Below are 25,253 nucleotides of genomic sequence, written 5' to 3' on the forward strand. Positions count from 1 at the left end.
CTTTTGTCTTTTTTTTGCAAGGCGCATTTGCAAAGTCGGAGGGGTTGTGCGTCTGTGGGAGGAGGGAGAAACAAGCCATCTTGCAAAAGGGAGGGGAAAAAAACTTTTTTTTTTTTGCAACGACCACTCCAGCCCCCGGGAGGGGTTTTCTGAGCCGGCTGCGGGGATGCAAAGCATGATTTAGAACAGCTGGGCTGAAAAATAAAAAGGGGGAGAAAAACCAAAAAGCCCGCGAAAGAAGCCGACTCCCCAGCGGAGCTCCAGGTTCTCACGCTATATTGACGGGCTGCCCTTGCTGGCCTCCTTCCCCGCCTCCTTTGGACTCGTGTCTGGCTGCTTCCTCCTCCTCCTCCTCTTCCTCCTCCTCCCCTTCCTAAGTCCTCGGAAGGGCTTCCGAGGCCCGGACGGGAGAGCTCCGGAGCTCTAAGCCTGCTTTGCTTTTTTGCTTTCTTTGCAAACCACCCGGGATTTTGTTTTCCCCCGACACGCGTTGGCTAAGATCATGGGGACGCCGGCAGATCGCCGAGACGAGCTCGGGCTTTGATCCAACCGCTTGCAAAGCAAGAAGCCGCGCTTTCCCCCCGCGCAGCAGCAGCAGCCCCGCCGAGACCCGAGCGGCAGACCCGGTGGGCTTCTCCCATGGCTGGGATTCTGGAAGAGGATGACGTCCCCCTCATCCTGACCTTAGAGGAGAGCAGGAGCCGGAGGGGGGAGCCGGAGGGGGTCCCCAACGAAAGTAAGCCAACTTTGCGGTCTCTCTCTCCACCCCCCACCCACCCCATCTTTCCAGGTCGGCTGGGAGGCGCTTTGCCAGCTGCGACAATTGCTTCTGGGGTGGGTGGTGGGTGGGGAGGGGGCTCTGCATGGCTTCAGAGAGAGAGAGAGAGGAAAAGGGGGTGGGGGTCTTTCAGGGGCGAATGTGCGTCCGGAGAACAACATTCTGGGATGCTTCGGCTGTGGAGTGGGGGTGGGTGGGTGGGTGGGCTGTCTTGCTTTAGGAGGCTGAAGTGGGGAGGGGGAGAAAGAGGGAGAGACCTGGTACCAAGAAAGGAGAATCCAAGCAGCCATCACTTTATGACAGCCAAAGGCCAACACATAAATTAAACGTTCGAATGAAACAAAACTGAACTGAACCATCACAAGAGGACATAGCAACCTGTTACCATAAAGGAGCATCTTTGTAGCTCAGGGTTGAAATGAGGGAGGGATGGATAGACGGACAGACACAGTCAGGAGATACATGATTAGAAAGGCAGGTGGGGATAGATTGATAATGGATGATGGATGGGTAGAAAGATGACAGATATAGATGGATAGATAGATTGATAGATAGGTACTAGGTAGGTAGAGAAGTAGAGAGATGATAGACAGACAGACACTGGATATTAAAAAAGGAGAATATTTATTTTATTTTATTTTAATTTTAATTCCATTTATATCCCGCCCTTCTCCGAAGACTCAGGGTGGCTTACAAGCTTAGCAGTAGCCTTCATTCTATGTATATGCCTGCTTATTAGGGCTTTCACACATTTGTAGCTCAGGGTTGAAACGAGCTTGGTGGTCTCCGAGCTTGGCTGTTTTCTTGCAGACGTTTCATGACCCAACTAGGGAACGTCCTCAGTGCTAGAAAAGGGGAGGGGGAGAAGGGGGTTTCATTACCCTAACTAGGTAACATCATCAGTGCTGAGGGCCAGGGACTGTTGGGACTCTAATTCCCAGCAGCCTCAGCTGGCTTGGGTAAGGGGGTAAGTGGGAGCCCCAAGTTGGCCAGTGGGGGCGGGAGGGGGAGGGTTCCTCGCTTGCAAAATTAGACTTGGGCAGCTGCAGCAGAAACTCTCACGATGGGCAATTTAGTCCGAAGGATAAATTGGGCGATGAATGGGTTGGGGACGGGGTGTGTGTGGGGAAGTGGTTATGTCTAGTTTAGCGACCTGAAGGATTGGGGTGACACAATTAGCGGTCTTCTTCCCGTACTGGAGGGGCTGTCACATGGATTGACTTATTCTCCAAGGGTACCAGAGGGCGGGAGAAGAAATGGTGGAAGCTTGTTCAAGAGGGACCCGTCCTAGAACTAAAGAGACATTTTCTGACCGGGAGAACAGTCAGTGCAATGGAATGGCTCGCCTGCAGCAGTTGTGGGTCTTCCATCACCGATGATTTTCAAAAATAGACTGGACAAGCATTTGACCCGGATGATATAAGATCTCCTGCCTTGAGCAAGGGGGTTGGACTAGAAGACCTCCGGGGGTCCCTTCCCATCCTACGATTCTAGGTCCTAACTCTGGAAGGAAAGCACAGTGCATCGATACATTATTCCCGAGACTTTATTTTCCAATTCTTCATGTTGTTTTTAAAACGGCGTGGTGCCCAAAGGCCTACTTGTTATTGTCTCATCGCCCTTCAATGCCACCTATTGGCAGAAAGCAGAGCTGGAAACCTCTGGATAAAAATAAGGGGAGCCAACCTGTGGGATGAAAAACACATTATTATTTTAAAAAAATAAATAAAATAAAATCGAATGGTCTCCTTCGTTCGGCTTGAGTCTCTGCAAAGAGATCCTGGGAGCAAGATGAATCAGAATGCGGAGGCAGAAAGAAAAGACAATAAATCTGGCCCAAAAGGAAATAAGAAAATGTCACGGTACGTCGGCTTATGCAAAGCACACCACGCAATCAGGAAGCGTGTGTCTGTTTTTGGTCTCTTGGTAGTGAATTCCTGAAAGCCCGTTTGGTTCTAGCCGTTACGGTGGCAAACGAGCACTTAGGGAACTAGGAAAACTAATTGGCAATTAAGAAAAAAAAGATGCTGAGACCCTAGGAAGTGTGCAGAGAAGAGCAACAAAGATGATAAAAGGTCTGAAGGCTTAAAGGAATAAGGAGAACTTTTTTGACAGTTAGAACAATGAATCAGTGGAACAACCTGCCTCCAGAAGTTGTGGGTGCTCCAAGACTGGAAGTTTTAAAGAAGAGACTGGACAGCCATTTGTCTGAAATGGTAGAGGGTCTCCTGCCTGAGCATGGGGTTGGACTAGAAGACCTCCAAGGTTCCTTCCAACTCTGTTATCCCGTCCCATTCTATTCTATTCTATTCTATTCTATTCTATTCTATTCTATTCTATTCTATTCTATTCTATTCTATTCTATTCTATTCTATTCTATTCTACCCTACCCTACCCTACCCTACCCTACCCTACCCTACCCTACCCTATCGTATCTATCTCTATTCTATTCCTATTCTATTCCAATCCAATCTCTATTCTATTCTATTCTATTCTATTCTATTCTATTCTATTCTATTCTATTCTATTCTATTCTATTCTATTCTATTCTATTCTATTCTATTCTATTCTATTCTTCATCCTCCTTATTCTATTCTATTCTATTCTATTCTATTCTATTCTATTCTATTCTATTCTATATTCCTATTCTATTCTATTCTATTCTTCATCCTCCCTATTCTATTCTATTCTATTCTATTCTATTCTATTCTATTCTATTCTATTCTATTCTTCATCCTCCTTATTCTATTCTATTCTATTCTACTCTACCCTACCCTACCCTACCCTACTCTACCCTATTGTATCTATCTCTATTCTATTCCTATTCTATTCCAATCCAATCCAATCTCTCTCTATTCTATTCTATTCTATTCTATTCTATTCTATTCTATTCTATTCTATTCTATTCTATTCTATTCTATCCTATTCTACCCTACCCTACCCTACCCTACCCTACCCTACCCTACCCTATCGTATCTATCTCTATTCTATTCCTATTCTATTCCAATCCAATCCAATCTCTCTTTTCTATTCTATTCTATTCTATTCTATTCTATTCTATTCTATTCTATTCTATTCTATTCTATTCTATTCTATTCTATTCTATTCTATTCTATTCTATTCTATTCCATTCCATTCCATTCCATTCCATTCCATTCCATTCCATTCCATTCCATTCCATTCCATTCCATTCCATTCCATTCCATCCTATCCTATCCTATCCTATCCTATCCTATCCTATCCTATCCTATCCTCTATATTTTAGATATAGGTATTCCTCAACTCCGCCTAGGTGACCTCACTTTCCTTCATGAGGTCTAAGAACTTGACAAGTCTCTGGAGACACAAACCCCTCTCTTTCAAACACGCCCACCACAATTTTAACATGAGAGGGTCTTTCCTCCCTTGGGAAGGGAATGTCTTCGGAACAAACAGGCCAAAAACATAGTTGCCTGGAGCTTACGATCTTTCCTCCCTGCTTCCCATCAAGATGGAGTCAACCATGACGAGATCTACGACATGTCCAGCCCAGCGACCGGAAACCGAGGCTCTCCGTGGGACCGTGGAAGACGAAATTGGGAAATGAATTATCAGGAGGCTGCAATCTACCTGCAGGTTTGGCCACCATCTTTTGTGGGATACCTTGGGGAGGCGGGAAACGAGGGGAAGAGAAATGCGAGGACGGGTGGGAATCCCAGAATTCCCCCAGCCCGAAGAACTGGTGCTAAGAATTCTGGGAGTTGAAGTCCGCACATCCAAGACCGCCCAGGTTGGATGTCTGTGACGATTCTCAATCCATCCAAGTCATGGTTGTCCCACCCAAAGGTGCTTTTTCCAAAAAAAGGCAACTGGAGGTTTTTGGTTTTTTTCTTTGAAAACATTTGGTTTGTATTTTTTTTATTTGGCGTTTCTGCCCGAACTGTGTATCCTTCCTCTTCTCCCCACCCTCCCCAAAATATTCCAGGAAGGTGAGAACAACGATAAATTTGTCACTCATCCCAAGGACCCGAAAGCGCTGGCTTCCTACCTCTTTGTCCACAACCATCTCTTCTATCTGATGGAGCTAACCACGGCTCTGTTGCTCTTGTTGCTGTCTCTCTGCGAAGCCCCCGCGGTCGCCATATTCCGCCTCGGCATTTACGTACGTAGTTCCCGGGAAGGGGAGGGAGGAGGGGGCCGAGAGGATATGGGGACAAGGACACGTAGGCTCCAACGTCTCGGGGGCTGCCTCAAAGAAGAGGAGGGGGGGTTCCACCTCTTCTCCAAAGCACCCGAAGGCAGGACAAGAAGCAACGGGTGGTAACTAATCCAAGGAGACGGAAGCAACCTGGAACTCAGGAGGAATTTCCTTGATAGTGAAAAGAATGAATCAGTGGAACGGCTCGCCACTAGAAGTTGTGAATGCGCCAACGCTGGAAGATTTTTAAGAAGAGACTGGACAGCCATTTGTCTGAAATGGGATAGGGTCTCCTGCCTGATCAGGGGGTTGGACTAGAAGACCTCCAAGGTCCCTTCCCCCTCTGTTATTCTATTCTAATATGGCTTCTCTTCTAATGGGGGCTTCTCCCAAGACAGAAGCAAAGGCATTTCCAGGCTCTTGGAGAAGGAGGGATGGGCTAGCAAAGAGCTTCCTATCACACACTCAATTTAGCTGAAATGAGACTGGGTGGTTGTTTGTGGTTGTTTGTTGGATTGTCGTGTAGACCAGATCTGTTATTCTATTCTATTCTATTCTATTCTATTCTATTCTATTCTATTCTATTCTATTCTATTCTATTCTATTCTATTTTCTTCTAAATTCTATTCTTCTAATTTCTATTCTATTCTACTCTACTCTACCGTCGTATCTATTTCTATTCTATTCTACTCTACTCTACTCTTCTCTTCTCTTCTCTACCCTGTCACATCTATCTCTATTCTATTCTACTCTACTCTACCCTACCCTACCCTACCCTACCCTGTCGTATCTATCTCTATTCTATTCCTATTCTATTCCATTCCAATCCAATCCAATCCAATCTCTCTTCTATTCTATTCTATTCTATTCTATTCTATTCTATTCTATTCTATTCTATTCTATTCTATTCTATTCTATTCTATTCTATTCACAATAACAATTCAGCCTACTATCTGAGTAAGACCCAAGACAGTGCTGTGGGAATTAGGTGTACAAGTCTTAAAAGTTGCCACGTTTGGAGACCCCTGATGTGGAACGTAAAATCCTAGGCCTGGAAGGGACCTTGGAGATCTTCTAGTCCAACCCCCTGCTCAAGGCAGCAGCTCTATGGGTTTTACGAACGAGCTGAGGAACATGGATCCTCATCTCTCCCTCTTCCCTCGCTTGGTTTTAGGTCCACGCCACCCTGGAGCTGTTTGCCTTGACAGTTGTGCTGTTTGAGCTCTCCATGAAGCTGAGATGGCTGGGCTGCCATACCTACATCCGGCACAAAAGGACCATGGTCAAGGTAAAGCCGTACCTTATCTAGCAAAGAGTCGGCTGGTCTTTTTACCTGAAAATACATCCCACCAGTTTTTTGTTCTTGTTTCTCGTGGATATACTTGAAAGCCGGGTCAGGAAACAAGACGGCATAAAAAAAAATACCAAAGTAGTAGTATTGATACAGGCAGTCCTTGAATTGCAACTGTTCCTTTAGTGGCACTAAAAAAAACGTTTTTCACACTTCACGTTGCAGCATCCCCACAGTCCCGTGATCAGAATGCAAAGGCTTGAGAACTAATTCACATTTATGACAGTCGTAGCGTCCCGGGACAGTCGCATGTTCCCCTTTGGCGACCTTCTGACAAGCAATGGGTGAGCCAGCTTCGCTTAACAAGCCTCCTCACTCATGTAACATCTGCAGTTGTTAAACAAATAAATCGCCGCAGCCACTAAGGGAACCACAAGATTGACTTGGCCCATCAGAAGGTCGCAAAAGGAGATCACGCGACCCCCCCGGGGACACCGCAACGGTCGTAGATATGAGTCGGTGGCCAAACATCTGGATTTGGATCGCGTGACCACGGTCGTTAAGTGTGGGAAAACAGGCGTTAAGTCCCCTTTTTGCCTGTGCCGTTGTAACTTCGAACAGTCACTTAAACGCGTCTTTCTAAGTTGGGGACCACCTGCGTGCCCTGAGAATTGCTAAGGAGGATCCTTCTTCACTCTTCCTCCCAACCAAACTTTAAGCTCCGCCTTTGGAAGGCAGCCCCTCCCTCCCTCCCTCCTGGGAATCCAGACTACACTCCACCACACCTGAGGCCTTCTCCATCTTCTCCTCCTCCCCCGGCAGACCTGCGTCCTCTTCCTGCAGTTTGTGGAAGCGGTCGTGGTGTTGGTGCGCCAGAGCTCCCACCTTCGGATCACCCGCGCCTTGCGGTGCATCTTCCTGGTGGATTGTCGCTATTGTGGAGCTGTGAGGAGGTACGACGGGTTAGGTTGCCTCCGACCAGGCTGGTGTGATATGCTCTTGGCGAGAAGACCGGCGTGCTCTTTCGCTGGCTTTGGGCTAAGGGTTGATTTGAATTTTTACTGTTTTCGGCATCTTGCTGGGGGGTTGTTAAGGCATGGAAGGAATAATCGGAGGGAGATTTTTTTCTTTCAAAGAGCTACTGTTTTTTGTTTTGCTTCCCCCCCCCCCGCCAGAAACCTTCGTCAGATTTTCCAGTCTCTGCCTCCCTTCATCGATATTCTACTCCTTTTGCTTTTCTTCATGGTCATCTTTGCTATTCTAGGTAAGAACTTGCCACTGTTTTATTAATTAAATGGGGGCTTAGGGCGAAATACTGCAAAAACATTGGCAGTAAAACAGAGCTGGACAGAAGGTGGGTTGAGATGTCACCAGGCGAGCAGCAACGATGCATTGCGGCATCACTCTTATGCGCGATGGTTGCGGCGGAGATGCCGAAGCCTCAGAAGTCTGTACGGCAACGTCACAAAACCGGACGCATCACGTTGCCTCTTGGTCTGTCCCAGGTTGAGTATAAGCCAGTTTAACTTCCCTGGCGAGATTATTCAGTTCAGGTAGTTCTCTATTTATGACCACAATTTATTTTATTTATTTTATTTTAATTCCATTTATATCCCGCCCTTCTCCGAAGACTCAGGGCGGCTTACAAGCTTAGCAGTAGCCTTCATTCTATGTATATGCCTGCTTATTAGGGCTTTCACACACACCCCCAGCGGCATTATTACAAAGTCAGCTTAATTGCCCCCAACAATCTGGGTCCTCATTTTACCTACCTGGGAAGGACGGAAGGCTGAGTCAACCTTGAGCCTGGTGGGACTCGAACCCGCACTAATTGCAGGCAGCTGGTGTTACTTAAGGAGGCATTAGCCCACTGCTCCACCAAGGCTCTTTTATTTATTAAATGACTTTTGTCAAGAACAACAACTTTATTGATTAGCCCTTGGGCCATATCAAAGTGCAAAGTTCCAGCAATAAACCGTCACCAAAACTTGATAAAAGCAATCCAAAATGGAATTTGATAAAATACCATTTAAAATGGAATTTGATAAAATACAAAAAATGACTTTTGTCCTTGTTGCGCTCTGAGCTGGCTTGTTTTCTTGTAGACCTTTCGTTACCCAACTAGGTAACATCATCAGTGTCACCACCTAGTAACATAGAATTATTTGACCTAGTTGGGTCATGAAAACGTCTGCAAGAGAACAACCGGTCTCAGCACCAAGGACCCCTCAGTTCAAACCTTGAGCTCCAAATATTCTCGTTTTTCGGAAGTGCTTTTATATCTACCCTTTTTTTAGATGTAACTTGTTTTACCGTTCTCCATTCTTCTCTATTTCTTCTAGGATTTTATCTGTTCTCTCCAAACAAAGCGGACCCCGTAAGTATACCATATATTCGAGCACTCTTGTTCTTGGGAACATCACAAATCTTAATAGGGAAACTTTGAAACAACTTGTTGAAATTTCAGTGACTTCCAGTTGCGATGCAGTGTGCCAGCAGTTGTGATTCTCAGCTAGCTTAATTTCCTTCCCCCTTTTTTAAATAAGTGGGTCACCCATGCAGGGTTTGAAACCCCAGCTCTCTTGGCATCACTGTGCTTAATTGTTTTGTGCAAAAGGAATTGATGACATGCATGTGACATGCTTAGCCAGCGAAGTTACAGCCAGGAGTTTCCAGTTCGTTGCTTTTTCCTGAAGCAAGGAAAACAGAACACAAGAATTAAAAATAGGAAAGGAATAGGTGCCAAATAAAAGCAAGAGAAGAAGAAAAAAAACCTTACGAACATGCATAAGCATGCATTCATTTGTGTATGAGATCTTGGGGAAAAAAATTGTTTTCGATGTGCAATATTTCAGTTTAGGACACTATTGGAGACGGGATGAAGAAAATTCCAGCGGAGCTAAGAAACGATAACTGGATAGGAGCTTTATTGCAAGATACTTCAAAATATTCTTTTTCACTTTGGGCAGTGCAATTCCTTGCAATTTTAAATGCTGAAGAAACTGCCTGTTTTAATTTCCCCAGCCTTTCTCATACCACACCTAGCAATAGAATCATTTTTTAAGCATGAGTTTCTAGGCCTCAAGAGGGCGAGGCTACAGGTTTTATCACTGGGCGTTTCTTCAGACAGATCTTGTCACTAGGGCCCAGTCCCATAACCAAATTAAGAGAGGGATGATTTGTGTGTAGAAAGAACGTCTGGTTCATATTGAGTCCAATGTTTTGGCATAGCGTAGAGGTGATTGCTATCTATAGGAAGCCCTGGTCATTAGGTGCCAGGGAGAAATGAAAGATAATAAAGGTAGTCCTCTACTTACGGCTGCAAGGGGACCAGAATTTCTGCTGCTAAGCGAGGACCTTCCAAATTTTGATCCCGTGATATGCGAAGGTCGTAAGTGTGAAAAACGGTCATAACTCACCTTTTTTTCCAGTTGTTAACGTTGACCAGTCATCAAATGAAAGGTTGTAAGTTGAGAGCTTCATGTAACAAAAACTATAATTGGGTGGGTGGTGGTGGCCATGTCAGGTAAACGTTACCTATCTGAGAGGCATCGGAGATCCACTTCAGGCCACAAGATTTTTCTGAACCCAACAATTCAGACTCGCCCCGTTTCAATTTTCTTTCTCCGCGGTGCTTTTTTTTCATTCTTTTGCAGTATTTCAACACTTTGGAGAACAGCCTGGTGAATCTTTTCGTCCTTCTCACCACTGCCAAGTAAGGCTTGGGCTCTTGAGGAGCCACAGTAGAGGTGATGGTGATGGGAGGGCAGAGGAAAACTTGCCACGTTACTTTTTCCAGCAGCTCGTGTTTAGCATCTTTGTTTGAAAGAGGGCAGATAAAATCTCTGCGGAATTATCGGAGACTTTTAAAACGGGCAGAAGTCAGAAAACACACAGCAAATCTGTTTTTTGACATTTGTTTGGGCCGTGCAAACTAAATGGCCTTTTTTTTTGTCAGTCAATTCATCTTAACTTTGGTCATAGGCCAGCGTGGAACTCAGAACAATGACTTTACGTAAAAATGTTCTATAAAAACCAATGGAATAAAACTAAGGTAAAGATGAAATTATTGACGTAAAAATAAATAAAAATAAATGGGAATTAAAACACAAAAACATCCTACATAAATTGCGGTCAATCTTACAAGGAGTCATTCATTTTGAATGAATGAATGAATTATATAAGAGGGCAAAATTAATCAACTAATTAATTTTGCTTCCTTAATAGAATGCAACCCTCAATTTTTTTTTCTTAATTTATTGATTCGGTTGGTGGATACTCTGCCTCGAAGGAACTCCTAACTCAATTTAACAAATTAAAACTCTTAATTTTTTATTTTTTTAAACAAATTTAAACATCGAAGCTGTTCCTGGTCAGAAGTAGTTTTTTTTTGGGGGGGGGAATTTGGTGCAGTCTTCCCGGGAGTCGGGCACCGCTTCAGGATCGGTCTCCCGAAAGCATTTTAGATAATAGCTACCTGCCATGTCCGTGACATTTTGGGAATGGTGTGACTTGTCTTCTGGAGAACAAATTTGAAGTGTCGTCCGCAGCCTTTCGCCATTAAAATCTCCTCTAATTGTCGGTCTAAACAGAGGCGATTATATGTTGGTTTACGTGGGAAAGACGGGTCCCCGAGACACAGCCAAGGGAAGAGTCAGATGGCATAGCCCACAGGTGCATAAATGGGTGGAGAAGGTGGTTCAAACACACACCCCCTCTAGTTTCTTGAGATGTAAAGCGGGCAGGACAGATAAAAGGGGGAACCTTCAGCTGTATAATGCCGGGAGGAAGAGAGACAATTCTCGGGTTATAAAGGAGATGGGGGAAGATGTGTACTCTCCGCCTGGCGAGATTCTCTTAATGCAGCATTACAATTAAGTAGAATTAGCTCTCCTCTCATTGTGTCTCCTAGCTCGTCTACCTCCTAAGGCTGACATTTTTTTCTTTTCTTCCCTCTTCCTTTCGGAATAGTTTTCCTGACGTGATGATGCCTTCTTATTCCCGAAACCCATGGTCCTCTGTCTTTTTCATTGTGTACCTTTCCATCGAGTTGTATTTCATTATGAATTTGGTAAGTTAAGTCCAAAGTCTTCTCCTGATTTAAATCTTGGGTCTTTCAGGCACCTTCGCTACTATGGAAAGACTGTCTCTTTCATACATCTGTTAGAGAGGCAGTTTGGTCTAGTGGTGAAGGCACTAGACTTAAGAAGCAGGAGGCCATGAGTTCTAGTCCTACCGTAATCATGAAAGCTGACTGGGGGGCTTTGGGCCAATCACCAGGAGACTTGAGTTCTAGTCCCGCCTTTGCGTGAAAGCCAACCGGGTGACTTTGGGCCAATCACCAGGAGACTCTTGAGTTTTAGTCCCGCCTTAGCCATGAAAGCTAGCTGGGTGACTTTGGGCCAGACCCTCCTTCTCAGCCCAACCCACCTCACAGGGTTGTTGTTATGGGGAAAAGAGGAGGAGGGATGCCAGAAGGCCGACCCAGAGCAGCAGTTTCCCAAGTGGACCTAGAGGTGGATGCAAGTGTGATCATATATGGACTGTTTTGATTTGAAGAACGGCCACCCCCATATTAAGACTGCTCCAGATCCCTGGAAGAATCAGAGCCAGTGATGAGAGCTTTGACTAGGACGGGTAGGCAACCTTGGCTCTTTTATGACTTGTGGACTTCAACTTCCAGAATTCCTGAGCCAGCCATGCTGAGGGGAAAGGGAGAAGTTTCCAAGCTGAGCCATGCCGGCTCAAGTATTCTGGGAGTTGAAGTCCACGAGTCATGAAGGGGCCATAGTTCCCCCATGCTGGCTCAGGAATTCTGGGAGTTGAAGTCCACGAGTCATAAAAGAGCCAAGGTTGCCTACCCCTGGACTAGGTGTTATTTTATTTCATTATTTTTTTTTAATGACAGGTGTTTAATCCCAAGCATGTTTAAACTCTGCCTGCCTCCGCTGGAAGTTGGTTGCAAGCTTCCCCTAATCTTTCTGCAGAGTCCTGCCTCCTAGCTTGACTGTCAGTTTAGGCCGCCATGTTCTTGATTTGTGCTTCCCGCTTTCTTTCTGCTGTAGCTCCTGGCTGTGGTCTTTGATACCTTCAGTGCCGTTGAAAAAATGAAGTTCCGATCCCTGTTGCTTCACAAGCGCATGGCCATCCAGCACGCCTACCGCCTGCTGGTTAGCAAACAGGTGGGTGGGTGGTCCTGGGTGCACATGGGGGGGGGGGAGGAAGGGCGTCCCCAGGAAGAAAGGTGTGGTGATGAGCTGTGAGGCTAACCTTGAGGAACAGGAGGAAGAGCTGCAGGAGTTGATGGCTGTCATCCAGCATTTGAGGGGCTGCCCCAAAGAAGAGGGAGTCAAGCTATTCTCCAAAGCACCAGAAGGCAGGACAAGAAACAGTGGATGGAAACTAATCAAGGAGAGGAGCAGTTAGCCTGCCCTCTGTACATGCTCTGCGTAACCTCCTCCTTTTGTCTTCTAGAGACCCTCTGGGATTGCTTTCAAGCAGTTTGATGGCCTCATGCGCTTCTATGCGCCCCGGATGAGCGTTCGAGACCGTTACCTGACGTTCAAAGCACTGAGTCAAAGCAGCAGCCCTTTAGTCAGGTAAGGACACAGACTTATTTTTTTTTCTTCCTGCCCCATGGAAGAAGCTGGGAAAAGAATATGGACGTTTTCCTTTCCCCCAAACAAGCCTGCAGTGCTGCATTCCCAACCACTGTGCCACCACAGCACAATTGTCTTTTTTTGCTGGGGGCCCCCCGAAAAAGCTCATTTGGGACCTTCTGAGACCACTGTGACTTTAAACCGTCGTTAAACGGTCGTTAAGTCGAAGAGTCCCTGCACCTGAAGAAGTTAGCCACCTGTGGTTTTACAGGTGTTGGTGGCCTTAAACGTGTTTTTGCAAAGATGGAGTAAGAATAGCTTTGGGTCGCCAGCTGAGGGACGTGCTTGGCTGCGGGTGTACACGCGTGTCGGGGCGTTATTATGATAAGGCCAGCGTGAGCCTCTGGCAGTCTTGTGCGCTAAGCGGTTAACAAATTTTGTAGTAGGGATCACGGGACAGCAGCGAAATGTTTTTAGAAAAGGAACAAAAATCTTTGCTTGCCTCCCCTTTTTTTGGGGGGGGGGACAAGCCCTCCACAAATCTAATGATGCAACCATCCTTATTTTTAGCTCTCTCTCTTCCTCTCTCTCTCTCTCTTCCTCTCTCTCTCTCTCTCTTAGCTGAGTTGGCATGCACCAAGCACTTGCGTGACAAAGTTTAGCCGGGATTTTATTTTAAACGGGGACTGAGCCCTTAACTCTTTTAACCGGGGTGGGGTGGGTGGAGAGGGAGAGAAGGGGAATGGGGTTTGGCAAGCTGGTTGGCAAAAATCCTAAGACGTGTGTGAGCTGGGAGAAATGAAGGCAGGTAGACAAGGCCTGGCTTCTGAAAGAGAACCGTTGTCTCTTTCAGTTGGAAGGACATGCACGGTTTCTACGAAGTGGCTGGTTTGAAATGGAAGGTAAGCTGTCAGTTTGGGTGTCTTTGGGGTGGGGTGGGGTGGGGGAGGGCTGGATGGGAGGTGAGCCCCTAGAATGGGGAGAACAAACACTGGGAAGATGGATGGATGGGTGAATGGCTAGGAAGGAAGGAATCCTGGAGGGGAGGAGGGCTCTTAAAGGTCCTCTAGACCAACCTTGAATGTGAACCCAAGCTGATTCTGGTTGCTTTCTTTTCCAGGCAAAACGGAACCGGGAGCATTGGTTTGACGATCTTCCGGGGACCACTTTCCTTATTTTTAAGGGTAAATGCTCTGTGTTTCTGGAGAACGTGGAATGCTAGGGCTGGAAGGGGACCCTGGAGGTCTTCTAGTCCAACCCCCTGCTCCTCCAGCAGGAGACCCCATACCACTCCAGACAAGCGGCTGTCCAGTCTCTTCTTGAAAGCCTCCAGTGATGGAGCTACACTCCCCCCCCCAGAGAACTCCTGGAGGCAAGCAGTTCCACTGGCTCATTGCTCTTCCTGTCAGGAACTCCTTCCTCCTTAGTTCCAGGCTGCTTCTCCATTTTCATTGTTTTTCCTGATCTCTTCTTCCTTTCAACAGGCATTAACATATTAGTGAATTCTCGGGCTTTCCAGTATGGCATGTGTAAGTCTTCCCTCTGTTCATTTGGAGGGGTGGAGGGGTGGGTGGGTGGAGGAAGGGGGCGCGAATGGATAAGAGTTACTCAGCGCAGTATTAAAGTGGCGTTTTTGTTTTGCCAAGGCGCCCCTCAGCTTCAAAGTTGACATCGGGCCCTAAGAACCAAGGAAGACAAACGTCGTAGGTAGTCCTCGGCTTGCAAAACTCGCAAGAGTTCATTTAGGGACCGAAGTTACAACGGCGCTGGGGAAAAAAAGGGGACTTTGGACCATTTGCAAACCGTTGTTGTTTTCCATCGTGTCTTGCAGATGTTCTGGTGGCCGTGAACGGTCTCTGGATTCTAGTGGAGACTTTCATGTTGCGAGGTAGCACACAATATAATTTGAATGTCTGGGGGTTTTTTTTGTGGTTTTTCCTTGATTTCTGACGGGATCCCAGCTCTTCTCTGAAACTCTCGGCTGTTTCTTTTCCAGATGGAATCTTTTCTCGGGACGTCCCCTGGAGTTATATCATGTTCCTTACAAGTAAGTCTTCAGCTTTCCAAGAAGGCCCGTGGAGGCCTCCTTGCGGAATGAAAATGCTGAGTGAGGCGTTGGAGCTCAGTAAAAGAAAAGAATAAATTGGGGTGCCGATAAAAGACAACGTCGGACGTCGTTGTTGTTACGGGACAATATTGTACGGGGATTGAAAACGACAATCCCGGCACTTCCTTCTTTTGTGTTGACAGTCTACGGGGTTGAAGTGCTGCTAAAGGTCACTGGCCTGGGGCCGAAAGAGTATCTCTCTTCTGGCTGGAATCTGTAAGTATCTCCCACTTAAGGGCCTTGGCCTGGGAGACTTGTAGGGATGTAGCTTGCAGATCCCACCCAGAAAATCCACTTCTGTCTCTTGTTGTTTTTTTTCCCAGTTTCGATTTTGCTGTCACTTTGTTCGCATTCTTGGGTCTCCTGGCCCTGGCGTTCGATATGGAACCCTTCTACTTCATTGTTGTGCTGCGGCCTCTGCAGTTACTGAGGTGAAGATACAGGATGGGTCAGATACGTGCAGAACTGGGGGTCCTCTAGCTACTGAGAAACTACAGGTCCCAGAATCCCCTTGCTTTTGACCCCCTGGTTGCAAGGGCTTCTTCTTCTTCTTCTTCTTCTTCTTCTTCTTCTTCTTCTTCTTCTTCTTCTTCTTCTTCTTCTTCTTCTTCTTCTTCTTCTTCTTCTTCTTCTCCTCCTCCTCCTCCTCCTCCTCCTCCTCCTCCTCCTCCTCCTCCTGTCTTAAAGCATGCTACCTGGGGAATTCTGGGAATATAAGGCCTCCCATCTTAAATCATGCTGGCTGAGGAGTTTTGGAAGTCCACATATCTTTGAGTTGCTGAAGTTGGGAAACACCGCTCTACACAGTCATGCATCTTTGCTTCTTTATCCTTATCGCAGGCTCTTTAAATTGAAGAAACGTTACCGCAATGTCTTGGATACGATGTTTGAACTTCTCCCTAGGATGGGCAGGTACAGAAAGTGAAAGATCCCTGCCTGAATTTGCTGCTGGGGGAATTTGAAGCCTGCATGTTTTAAAGTTGCAGACATGGAAATCCGTCGTTACCATCGTTCTGCCTGGCAGTGCTCCGTCACTGGACGTTTTTAAGAAGAGATTGGATGGGCATCTTTCCAGACTGATGGAGAGTCTCCTGCTTGGGCAGTTGCATAGTTGCAGGAATTGGGTGTGTCTAGTTTAATGAAAAGAAAGGACTGGGGGGTGACATGATAGCAGTCTTCCAATATTTGAAGGGCTGCCACAAAGAAGAGGGGGAGGGGGTCAACCTGTTCTCCAAAGCACCTGAAGGCAGGACGAGAAGTAATAGATTTGGAAGCTCATCAAGGACATAACCTAGAACTAAGGAGAAATTTCCTGCAGTGAGAAGAGTCAGCCAGTGGAACGGCTTGCCTTCGTAAGCTGATGGGTGCTCCATCACTGGAGGTTTTCAAAAAGAGACTGGACAGTCATTTGTCCAGGATGTTACAGATTCTCCTGCTTGAGCAGAGGGCTGGACTGGAAGTCCTCCAGGGTCCCTTCGAACTCTTACTATTCTGTTAAAAAGCTACCTTGTTGAATTACATTTCCCCTCAACCCTCTCCTTTCTCTTCTAGCCTAGGCCTAACCCTACTCATCTTCTACTACTGCTTTGCCATTGTTGGCATGGAGTTCTTCTCAGGGAAACTCTACCCAAACTGTTGTAAGTAAGTATCTACGCGTTCCTTCTATATAGTCTGAAAATACATACGTAGATTCGGTTTGCACATAGAACCGTGTAGTTTTGCTATAGTAGAACTGAAGTGACAAGTTCTGATCCCTCCGTTGTTTAGCTCCTAACTTTTTCAACTCAGCCGGGGATGATGGGAACTGGTTTTCAACAAGCTGTGTGGTCTGGGGTCCTTGGTGCTCTCTGAGCTGGGTGGTTTTCTTGCAGACGTTTCATTGCCCAACTAGGTAACCTCATCAGTCAGCTTTTTCAGTGCCGTTGTAACTTACTGCTGTAAGTTGAGGACTACCTGTACAATGCTCCCCACCTCCATCTTCTTTGCAGCCCAAGAAACTAGGGAGGGTCTTTTCTGAGCCTCTGTCCCGCTAGGCAGTCTTTTACTCGACCCTTGTAAAAACAGATTTTTTGAACCCAGGGCCTCCCCTCTCAGATCGCTCTTTCTTATTTCCACCCCACCCCCAGCGCCAGCACGGTGGCCGACGCCTTTCGCTGGGTCAACCGCACCGTTGGGAACAAGACTGTGGTGGAGCAAGGCTACTACTATCTCAACAACTTCGACAACGTTTTGAACAGTTTCGGTAAGAGCTCACAGTGCTTTTGCAGCCCCTCCCTGAGTGGTTTACCGAGTCGGCCTCTGTTGCCCCCTCCCCCAACGATCCTGGTCCTCATTTTACCGACTTTGGAAGGATGGCAGGCTGAGTCAACCTTGAGACGGTCAGGATCGAACTCCCGGCTGTGGGCAGTGAGTTAGGCTGCAATGCTGCCTTCTAACCCCCGCGCTCTTTTACCCGCTGGGTAGCTGCATTCTCCGCCGGCTGAAGGTTGCGAATGACCTTCAGAGGTTGAGGTCGCGAATCCTTGAATTGTTTCCTGTTTGTCTCTTACCCTTCACTTTTTTTTGTGCAGTGACCCTCTTTGAGTTGACGGTAGTCAACGATTGGTACATCGTCATGGTAAGTCTACAGAGAACCCCCTTCTGTGTTAGAGCAATCGCGTGTCACTTTCCGGCCCTTTTAGTTCCAGAATATTTCCTCAAGGACCCCTCAAACACGACTAATGGTTAGGTAGGTAGGTAGGTAGGTAGGTAGATGGATAAATAGATGGATAGATAGATAGAGTAGATAGAGATAGATGGATAGATAAATATAGAGATAGAGATAGAGACAAATTATAGATAGACAGACAGACAGACAGAGTAGATAGAGATAGATAGATAGATAAATACAGAGATAGAGACAAATGATAGATAGATAGATAGATAGATAGATAGATAGATAGATAGATAGATAGATAGATAGATAGATAGACAGATAGATAGACAGACAGTAGGTACAGATAGATAAATATAGAGATAGAGATAGAGACAAATGATAGACAGACAGACACAGTAGATAGAGATAGATAGATAGATAGATAGATAGATAGATAGATAGATAGATAGATAGATAGATGAGATAGATAGACAAAAAATACATAGAGATACAAGTAGAGAGGATAGAGAGATAGACATAGACATAGAATTCTGGGAGTTGAAGTCTACAAGTCATAAAAGGGGCAGGTTTGAAGACCCCTGATTTACGTATTGGGAGAGTGCTTTTGTGGTTCCCACCCACCACCAACCTCTTCAAGTTCTCGTTTTTCTGGGGGGTTTTTTTCAGGAAGGGGTGACCTCAGAAACGTCTCACTGGAGTCGTCTTTATTTCATGATTTTCTACATCGTGACCATGGTGAGCAGATTGCGCAAGATGCTTCGGCCATCAGATGCCCGTTTAGATGGCCGAGGAATTCTGGGAGTTGAAGGCCACAAGTCATAAAAGGGCCAAGCTGGAAGACCCCTGTCGTGGACGTTTCATGACCCAACTAGGTAACGTGATGGTGTTACCCAGATGGGTCAGGAAATGTCTGCAAGCAAACCAGCCAAGCTCAGAGAGCACCAAGGACCCTCCAATTCTCTTCCTCCTCCTCCTCCTCCTCCTCCTCTCTACAAACCCCCTCCCTTCCATCACTGATGATGTTACCTAGCTGGGTCATGAAACGTCTGCAAGAAAACTCAGAGAGCACCAAAACCTTCACCCTTTTTGTGATGTTGCTACAACTTGGCCACCAAAAGTCAAGAGACCAAGAGGTTAGCAGTCCCATTAACGCTGACTTTGTATTTTTTTTTTCTTCCCCCCCCTCCCCCCCCCAGGTGGTGATGACAATCATAGTAGCTTTTATACTGGAAGCATTTGTATTCCGCATGAATTACGCCCGCAAGAATCGCGATTCAGAAGGTGCGTGGGAGACATTTGCCCTCTTGCTTGTGTCGCAGGTCCCTTTCCTTATCGATCTTCTCCCTGCTAGGCATGGTTAGAATCCAGGAACAGGAACCAAGGGACATCTGGAACGATTTCCCTCTAGAAAAAAAAGCTTTGTGAAAGAATTCCAGGGAATCTGGACATATTTTTTCCCCCTACCCCTTTCTCCTCCTGTTATCTCGCTGGCTTCATCCTCAATTTCTTTTCCCCAGCAGAAGACAGCGGGATCGTGTTTGAGAGGGAGGTCTCCAAGGAAGAAATTGGGGCCTTAGCTGAGACCTACGGGAGGCAAGGCGACAGCTTGGCAGCTAGCCAAATTCTCAAGGTCATTTCCCAAATGGACAGGCACCGGGTGAGTTGACGGTACTGGGGACGGCTGTTCAGAATAGGAAGTAAACTAGTCCTCGTGTCTAGCTCAGATGAGGTGTCCTTCTCACCATTTCTGTTCTACTGCTTTAGCAATCCACCATGCTGTTCCTGGGCCGGCGTTCGAGAACCAAAACTGATTTAAGTATGAAAATGTATGAAGAAGAAATTCAGGTAGGCTGGTGTGAGCTGGAATGGAATGGAATAGAATAAGGAACAGGAAAGAATAGAGTAGAGTAGAGTAGAATTCAGAATGAATAGAGTAGAGTAGAGTAGAATACAATTCAGAATGAATAGAATAAGAATGGAATGGAATGGAATGGAATGGAATAGAACAGAACAGAACAGAACAGAACGGAACATTAGAATAGAATAGAATAGATGAGATGAGATGAGATGAGATGAGATGAGATGAGATGAGATGGAAAGAATAGAATGTAAAATAGAACAGAACAGAACCTTGGAGGTCTTCAAGTGATGCAAGTATGCAAGCTTGCACTGGTAGGACCACACGTGGAAGATTGCATCCAGTTTTGGTTGCCACAATGCAAAAAAGATGTTGAGACGCTCGAAAGAGTGCAGAGAAGAGCAACAAAGATGGGGACTGGAGGCCAAAACATAACGAAGAACGGTTGCAGGAACTGGGTATGTCTACTCTTAACAAAGAGAAGGGCTAGGGGTGATATGATAGCAATCTTCCACTACTTGAGGGCCGTCACAGAAGTGGACAACCTATTCTCCAAAGCACCTGAGATCAGTTACAGGTGGAAGACCATTAAGGAGAGACCCAACCTAGAATTAAGGAGAAGTTTCCTGACAGCAAGACCAGTTAATCGGTGGAACAGCTTAAGTCTGGAAATTACGGATGCTCCTTCACTGGAGCTTTTTAAGAAGAAATTGGACAGCTACCTGTCTGAAATGGTAAAAGGGTCTCCTACTTGAGGGGGGTTGGACTAAGTGACCTCCAAGGTCCCTTCCAACTCTTATTACTCTGTATCCCCATTCCTGGCATGGCGTCCACAGACATTTTGGGGGTCTGTCTGATATGGCTCCTGTTCCTTTGGCCTGGGTGGGCATTCCGTGGCGGTTTAGTGTAATGACCCCAGTCTTCCATTCTCAGGAGTGGTACGAGGAACATTCCAGAAGAGAGGAACAACAGCTTCCTTGGCACGAAGATGAGTTGCTCAACCAGACCTTCCTCCCTCCTGCCCTCCGGCAGCGTTCGCAAACTATCATCTGAAACTTGGTTTACCGAAAGCTCGTTCTCCTATGCATTCAGCCTGGGTTGGGCGACACAGTGGCCTCTACAGCGCCCCCCCCCTTTCAATCAGATTTTTCTTTACTGGTCCTGATCTCTTGAGATTTCAAGACAGGAGGCTATGTCGTGAGAGAGAAGTCGACCATTTTTGTTGTTGTTATTATTATTATTATTTGTCTTCTCCTTTCTTTTTCCTTCGAGCACGGGGGGGGGGCTGTGTCTGGAAAAAACTCTTGACCTTGCAGTCATGGCAATGGGAGAGTCATGCAAAGTCCTTCCCGGCTGAAGGACCGCTGGACCTTCTTTTCCGGAGAAGGACCTGTGCATTTTGTCCTTGTTGCTGCTGGGTGCTTTGGCAAAACCCTGGTTGCTGTGGCGGAGCTGGGGTTAGAGGGCTGAAAAGTGGCCCTGTTTGCCAGCCAAGATGGGCCAAGCAGGGGAAAAGTACGAGGTGCCCATCCTGGCATAACCATCATGCCACCTTCCATCAGCAATTGAGATGGGCTAGGAAAAGCCGGAAGGCAGGTGGAGTCGCCAAGCGTCAACTGACAACATTGCTCGCTCTGTATCCGTGGTGCACTAAATGCAGTTGAGTGAAGTAATGCAAATGTATTTTACACCACCCCTTCGCTTCCCCCACCCTTTTGTAGTCCATCAGCATCTATAAAGACTGCTCGTACTCCAGTAATTGCTTGGCAGTTGTTTACCAAAACGTAGCAAGGCGCTCGGGCACGCAACAGGACCCAGGACCCACTGAGGTTCAAAGCATCTTCCTAGCAGAAATGGATTCTTGGTTCCGTGAGATCCTGAACGTGTTAAAGACTCTTATCCTGCTCACAGACTTTGTCCCGTGTTGGCATAACAATTCTTCCTGGGATCTGAACATTTGCAGTGCCATCTACCTGGAGCTCTGAACAGCAGCGGCCCAGAAGTTAACCTTGCAAGTAGGTGTGGTGTTAAACCTTCCCGATAATCAATTGTATTAACTTTTAAACGCTGCCAATGGGCGTCGTATTAAAGCCTGAAGCTCCCATGCCGATAGGCATTATACGAAAGCAATAATTCTTTTAACAGAAAAAGACAAGGAGTAATCTCGGGACCAGGGTCTAATCAGGTTTTATTGTGGATGCACTTCTGTAGAAATCCCTTCATCGGTCACCCAGTCTCTTAGGAAGAGCTTCACAAGAGAAACCCAACGAGCAGATTGTGTATTTTGTTGGGCATTCTTTGCTTTGACAACACACAGTGCTTTGTCTCAAAATGCAAAGAAGCATTCAGCTCATCCAGGTTTGTCTCCCATCTGTTAATCTTGATTGCTAATTAGCAAACAGTAAATGGAATTTGCTTTTTCCCCCCTGCCAATTTATAAGCAGAAAAGACAGGGTTCACCACCACCACCCTTTTTTTTTCTTTGTCCTTTCTGTAATTTTAGGATGACAAACCTAGAATAATGAGGAATTTGTTTTCTTACGTCTGCTAACTCTCCGGAATAGTTCTTCGTTTAAAAACAAGATTATTTCCATGCTAAATCAATAATCGGAGAAGGGTTGGCTTTGAACGAGCTAAATTTGTTTTCCAGTTGTGGGAGAGAGGGTTAGTTTATTTTATTTCAAATATGTTATTTCAAATAAGGGGCGGGTTGGAGATGCACAGTCACATAAATGAGCTTTTCCTATCTTTCTTAAGCAGCTCGTTCTGTGCTGGTATCTCCCAGTTCACGTCCCCAAGAGCTACATTAATGGCTGTGGAGAATTGCAGTTGTAGTCTTAACACTATCAAGAGGACACCCAGTTGTGGAAATAAGAGTTCCTGCACCCATGATCGCTCATCGTCTCGTTTTCTTCCTAAAAAGAATGCAAATATGAGGTAGACGGCCACAACTTCAGAATTCCTGGGCTGTGGAGCGACTCTGGGAGTTGAAGTCCACCAGAAAGCTGCTTTAAGGACTTTTAAGGAGAGGGAAAGGGCATTTTAAAAAAAAAACTACCATTGGTTCAAAAGGGCATTATGTGATTAGGGAAAGTATTTCATCCTGCTACATCAATCAGGTTTGCTAATTCTTTAGAAAAAGAGGGGGATAGGTTGAAGCTGAACAGATTCTAGTAACCATTCCTTAGAGGATAGGCAATGTTTTTGCTTCAAGCAAAAAATGGAATTTCAGAATGGGTAGGGGTGGTGGTGTCTCTATATCACCCCTATTTGTGTGTGTGTGGGGGGGGGAAGGGATCTTTCCCAAGGTTTGCAAACCGATTGCATGCTTCCTGGGAAATAAGATTTCAAAATAGCGAGTGTGCCTGCAGATCCTCAAAAGCACCTTACCTACCCCCTCAGCCCTTTCTAACTGGAACACACATTTTCCTGGGATTGTCGGGTGACAATGCGCAACGAGCTCAGCTTCTTGAGAGGAGCTGCTGGTCACGTGTAAGGCGCACGACAACTCCGAAGCACCATTTTTGAGCTTTGGACTTGAAGCAACGCCTAGCTTTGTACGTTCTCGGGTTGCTATTTTTTTTTTTTCAAACTGGAGCCTGGGTGACCTCTCCCTCTCTCTCTTCTCTTCTCTCTCTCTCTCTCTCTCTCTCTCTCTCTCTCTCTCTCTCTCTCTCTCTCTCTCTCTCTCTCTCACCGTTTTGGTGGTGCCACTAAATGGAAATGAATGCTGACCACCTTTAGAATTTAGAATGGTTTTGCTCGTCAGTCAGCGATCCAAACTTCGTCCGTGGACAGGTGAATGAGAATTTGCTTGGCATCATCTACCTAGCCCATGTTTTGCACAGTTCTTTGACTAAGATCCCTGGCTAAGCAGATGTCCAAATTTAAAGCAGAGCTTCTCAATCTTGACAATGTATGAATTTCCCCCTGCTGGCCTGGGAATCCTGGGAGTTGAAGTCCACACATTTTCAAATTGATAAGCTTTGATCTACTGATCTACAGCAGTGGCCCTTCCAGCTAGCTCAAGCGAGGTTTGATGCTGCCAAGCTTAATTTTAGCATTCACACACTAATCACTGGAAGGATACAGACTCCCAGTTTTGATGCTCTACACAGTTATGTCACACATAAGCATCGAATTTAATTTTTTTTCCCCTACTGTCAGCCTGGATAGTAAATGCAAAAAAATAAATAAATTCTAATTTCAAATTTCCTTCCTCTATGCAGCAATAAGAGATGCTGGAAACTCCATACCAAGTAAAATGGGGTCTTTCTTTTTTTTCTTTTTCTTTTTTGCATGTGTTTGTTATTTTCCGTTCTTGTTTGTGATATAAGCTAGAAATAATTCCAGAAAGTTGTTTGTTTTTTTTCTCTCTGAGTCTCTTGGAAGGAAAACAAACTTCAAAAAGGAAGGCAGGGATTTTCTTTCCTAAATACCTTTTCTCTGCTCCAAAGACAATCACGAAAGACATGGTGGGTTTGGATACTGGGAAATTTGTATGACCGCTTTGACAAATGTCTGAAACAGTATTATGCAGATGTTTACATAACCTTTAATAAACCTTTTTAACCCTCTTTCGGCATCTCCCTTTTTATATTTAGGGCAGTCTTCGGCTTAAAACCACAAGAGCATTGAAAAGATTAATTTATCACCGTTTCCCATACCTAACAGCATCTCACGTGATCAATATTCGGATTCCTGGCCACCGACTCCTATTTATGACGGTCGCAGTGTCCCCGGGGGTGGGGGGGAAGGGGCCACGTGATCCTCTTTTGTGAACTTCTGACAAGCAAAAGTCAATGGGGGGGGGAAGACGGATTTGCTTAACGTTACTCACTTCGGGACTGCAGCGATTCATTTAACAACCCGGGCAAGAGAAGTCGTAAAATGAGGGGAAACTCCCATTTAGCAACGGTCTCGCTTAGCAGCAGAAAATGTGGGCTCGATTGTGGTCGTAAATCGAGGACTATCCATAGTGCTGGATAAAATAAAGAAAACATCAAGAAACGATTGGTGGTGGTGTCACACAAACACACGTCCAAAGCCTGTAAATGATCAATGCTCTTTTATTACCTAAATTGACATCATCTTACATCGAAACGGGAAGGCAAATTACAGCACGTCAGTTCTTTGAGGTAGATCATTAAACATAGAAAAGCTCAATGGAAGTTAAATGTATTTACAGAAACGAGCAAAGATGCAGATCTGGGCTGCCAGCCCTTAACTTTTCCCTTATTCTCCAAAACGCCTGAAGGCAGGACAAGAAGCAACGGATGGAAACTCATCAAGGAGAGAAGCAACCTGGAACTAAGGAGAAACTTCCTGACAGCGAGAACAATTAACCAGTGGAACAGCTTGCTTTCCAGAAGTTGTGGGTGCTCCATCATTGGAGGTTTTTAAGAAAAGACTGGACAGCCATTTGTCTGAAATGGCATAGGGTCTCCTGTTCAAGCAGGGTGGGTGGGTGGGTTGGACTAGATGACCTCCAAGGCCCCTTCCAACTGTTACAAATGGCCACAGCCATTTATTTGTCTAGTATTAATCCTCGTGTTAATCTCTGCTTATCTTGGTGGAGCAGTAGGCTAATTCCTCGTTAAGTAACACCAGCTGCCTGCAATCAGTGCAGGTTCACATCCCACCAGGCTCAAGGTTGACTCAGCCTTCCATCCTTCCGAGGTCGGTAAAATGAGGACCCAGATTGTTGGGGGAAATTAAGCTGACTTTGTAATAATGCCGCTTGGGGTGTGTGTGAAAGCCCTAACAAGCAGGCATATACATAGAATG

The 25,253-nt window shown here is 45.8% G+C and overlaps 1 protein-coding gene across 2 annotated transcripts; it reads left to right on the forward strand.

Moving 5' to 3' along the window:
* Nucleotides 1-503: 503 nt before the first annotated feature.
* TPCN1 (two pore segment channel 1) lies at nucleotides 504-24,252 on the forward strand. Of its 2 annotated transcripts, none has more exons than XM_083373545.1 (27): nucleotides 504-736; nucleotides 4,269-4,393; nucleotides 4,743-4,919; nucleotides 6,130-6,243; nucleotides 7,069-7,199; nucleotides 7,422-7,510; nucleotides 8,589-8,623; nucleotides 9,903-9,961; nucleotides 11,218-11,317; nucleotides 12,312-12,428; nucleotides 12,721-12,845; nucleotides 13,699-13,747; nucleotides 13,966-14,029; nucleotides 14,330-14,374; nucleotides 14,677-14,733; nucleotides 14,842-14,892; nucleotides 15,096-15,168; nucleotides 15,276-15,383; nucleotides 15,793-15,864; nucleotides 16,504-16,593; nucleotides 17,079-17,194; nucleotides 17,523-17,569; nucleotides 18,275-18,343; nucleotides 18,805-18,889; nucleotides 19,126-19,265; nucleotides 19,373-19,453; nucleotides 20,400-24,252. In XM_083373545.1, exons 1-27 carry the CDS (start codon nucleotides 640-642, stop codon nucleotides 20,517-20,519), a joined length of 2,436 nt encoding a protein of 811 aa, XP_083229671.1. In that variant the 5' UTR covers nucleotides 504-639; the 3' UTR covers nucleotides 20,520-24,252. The 2 variants fall into 2 exon arrangements, with proteins under 2 accessions (XP_083229671.1, XP_083229672.1); XM_083373546.1 differs by having other exon boundaries at nucleotides 19,129-19,265.
* The last annotated feature ends 1,001 nt before the right edge of the window (nucleotides 24,253-25,253 follow it).

Source organism: Vipera ursinii, assembly GCF_947247035.1.
Source record: "Vipera ursinii genome assembly, chromosome: 14".
Lineage (NCBI taxonomy): Eukaryota > Metazoa > Chordata > Lepidosauria > Squamata > Viperidae > Vipera > Vipera ursinii.

What these genes read in the sequence shown, in the direction of transcription:
- TPCN1 (XM_083373545.1), top strand. Translation starts at nt 640, where the DNA reads ATGGCTGGGATTCTGGAAGAGGATGACGTCCCCCTCATCCTGACCTTA. An exon ending in TATTCCGCCTCGGCATTTAC is followed by an intron (nt 4,920 to 6,129) that starts GTACGTAGTTCC and finishes GCTTGGTTTTAG; the next exon opens with GTCCACGCCACCCTGGAGCT. An exon ending in TGGCTGGTTTGAAATGGAAG is followed by an intron (nt 13,748 to 13,965) that starts GTAAGCTGTCAG and finishes TTTCTTTTCCAG; the next exon opens with GCAAAACGGAACCGGGAGCA.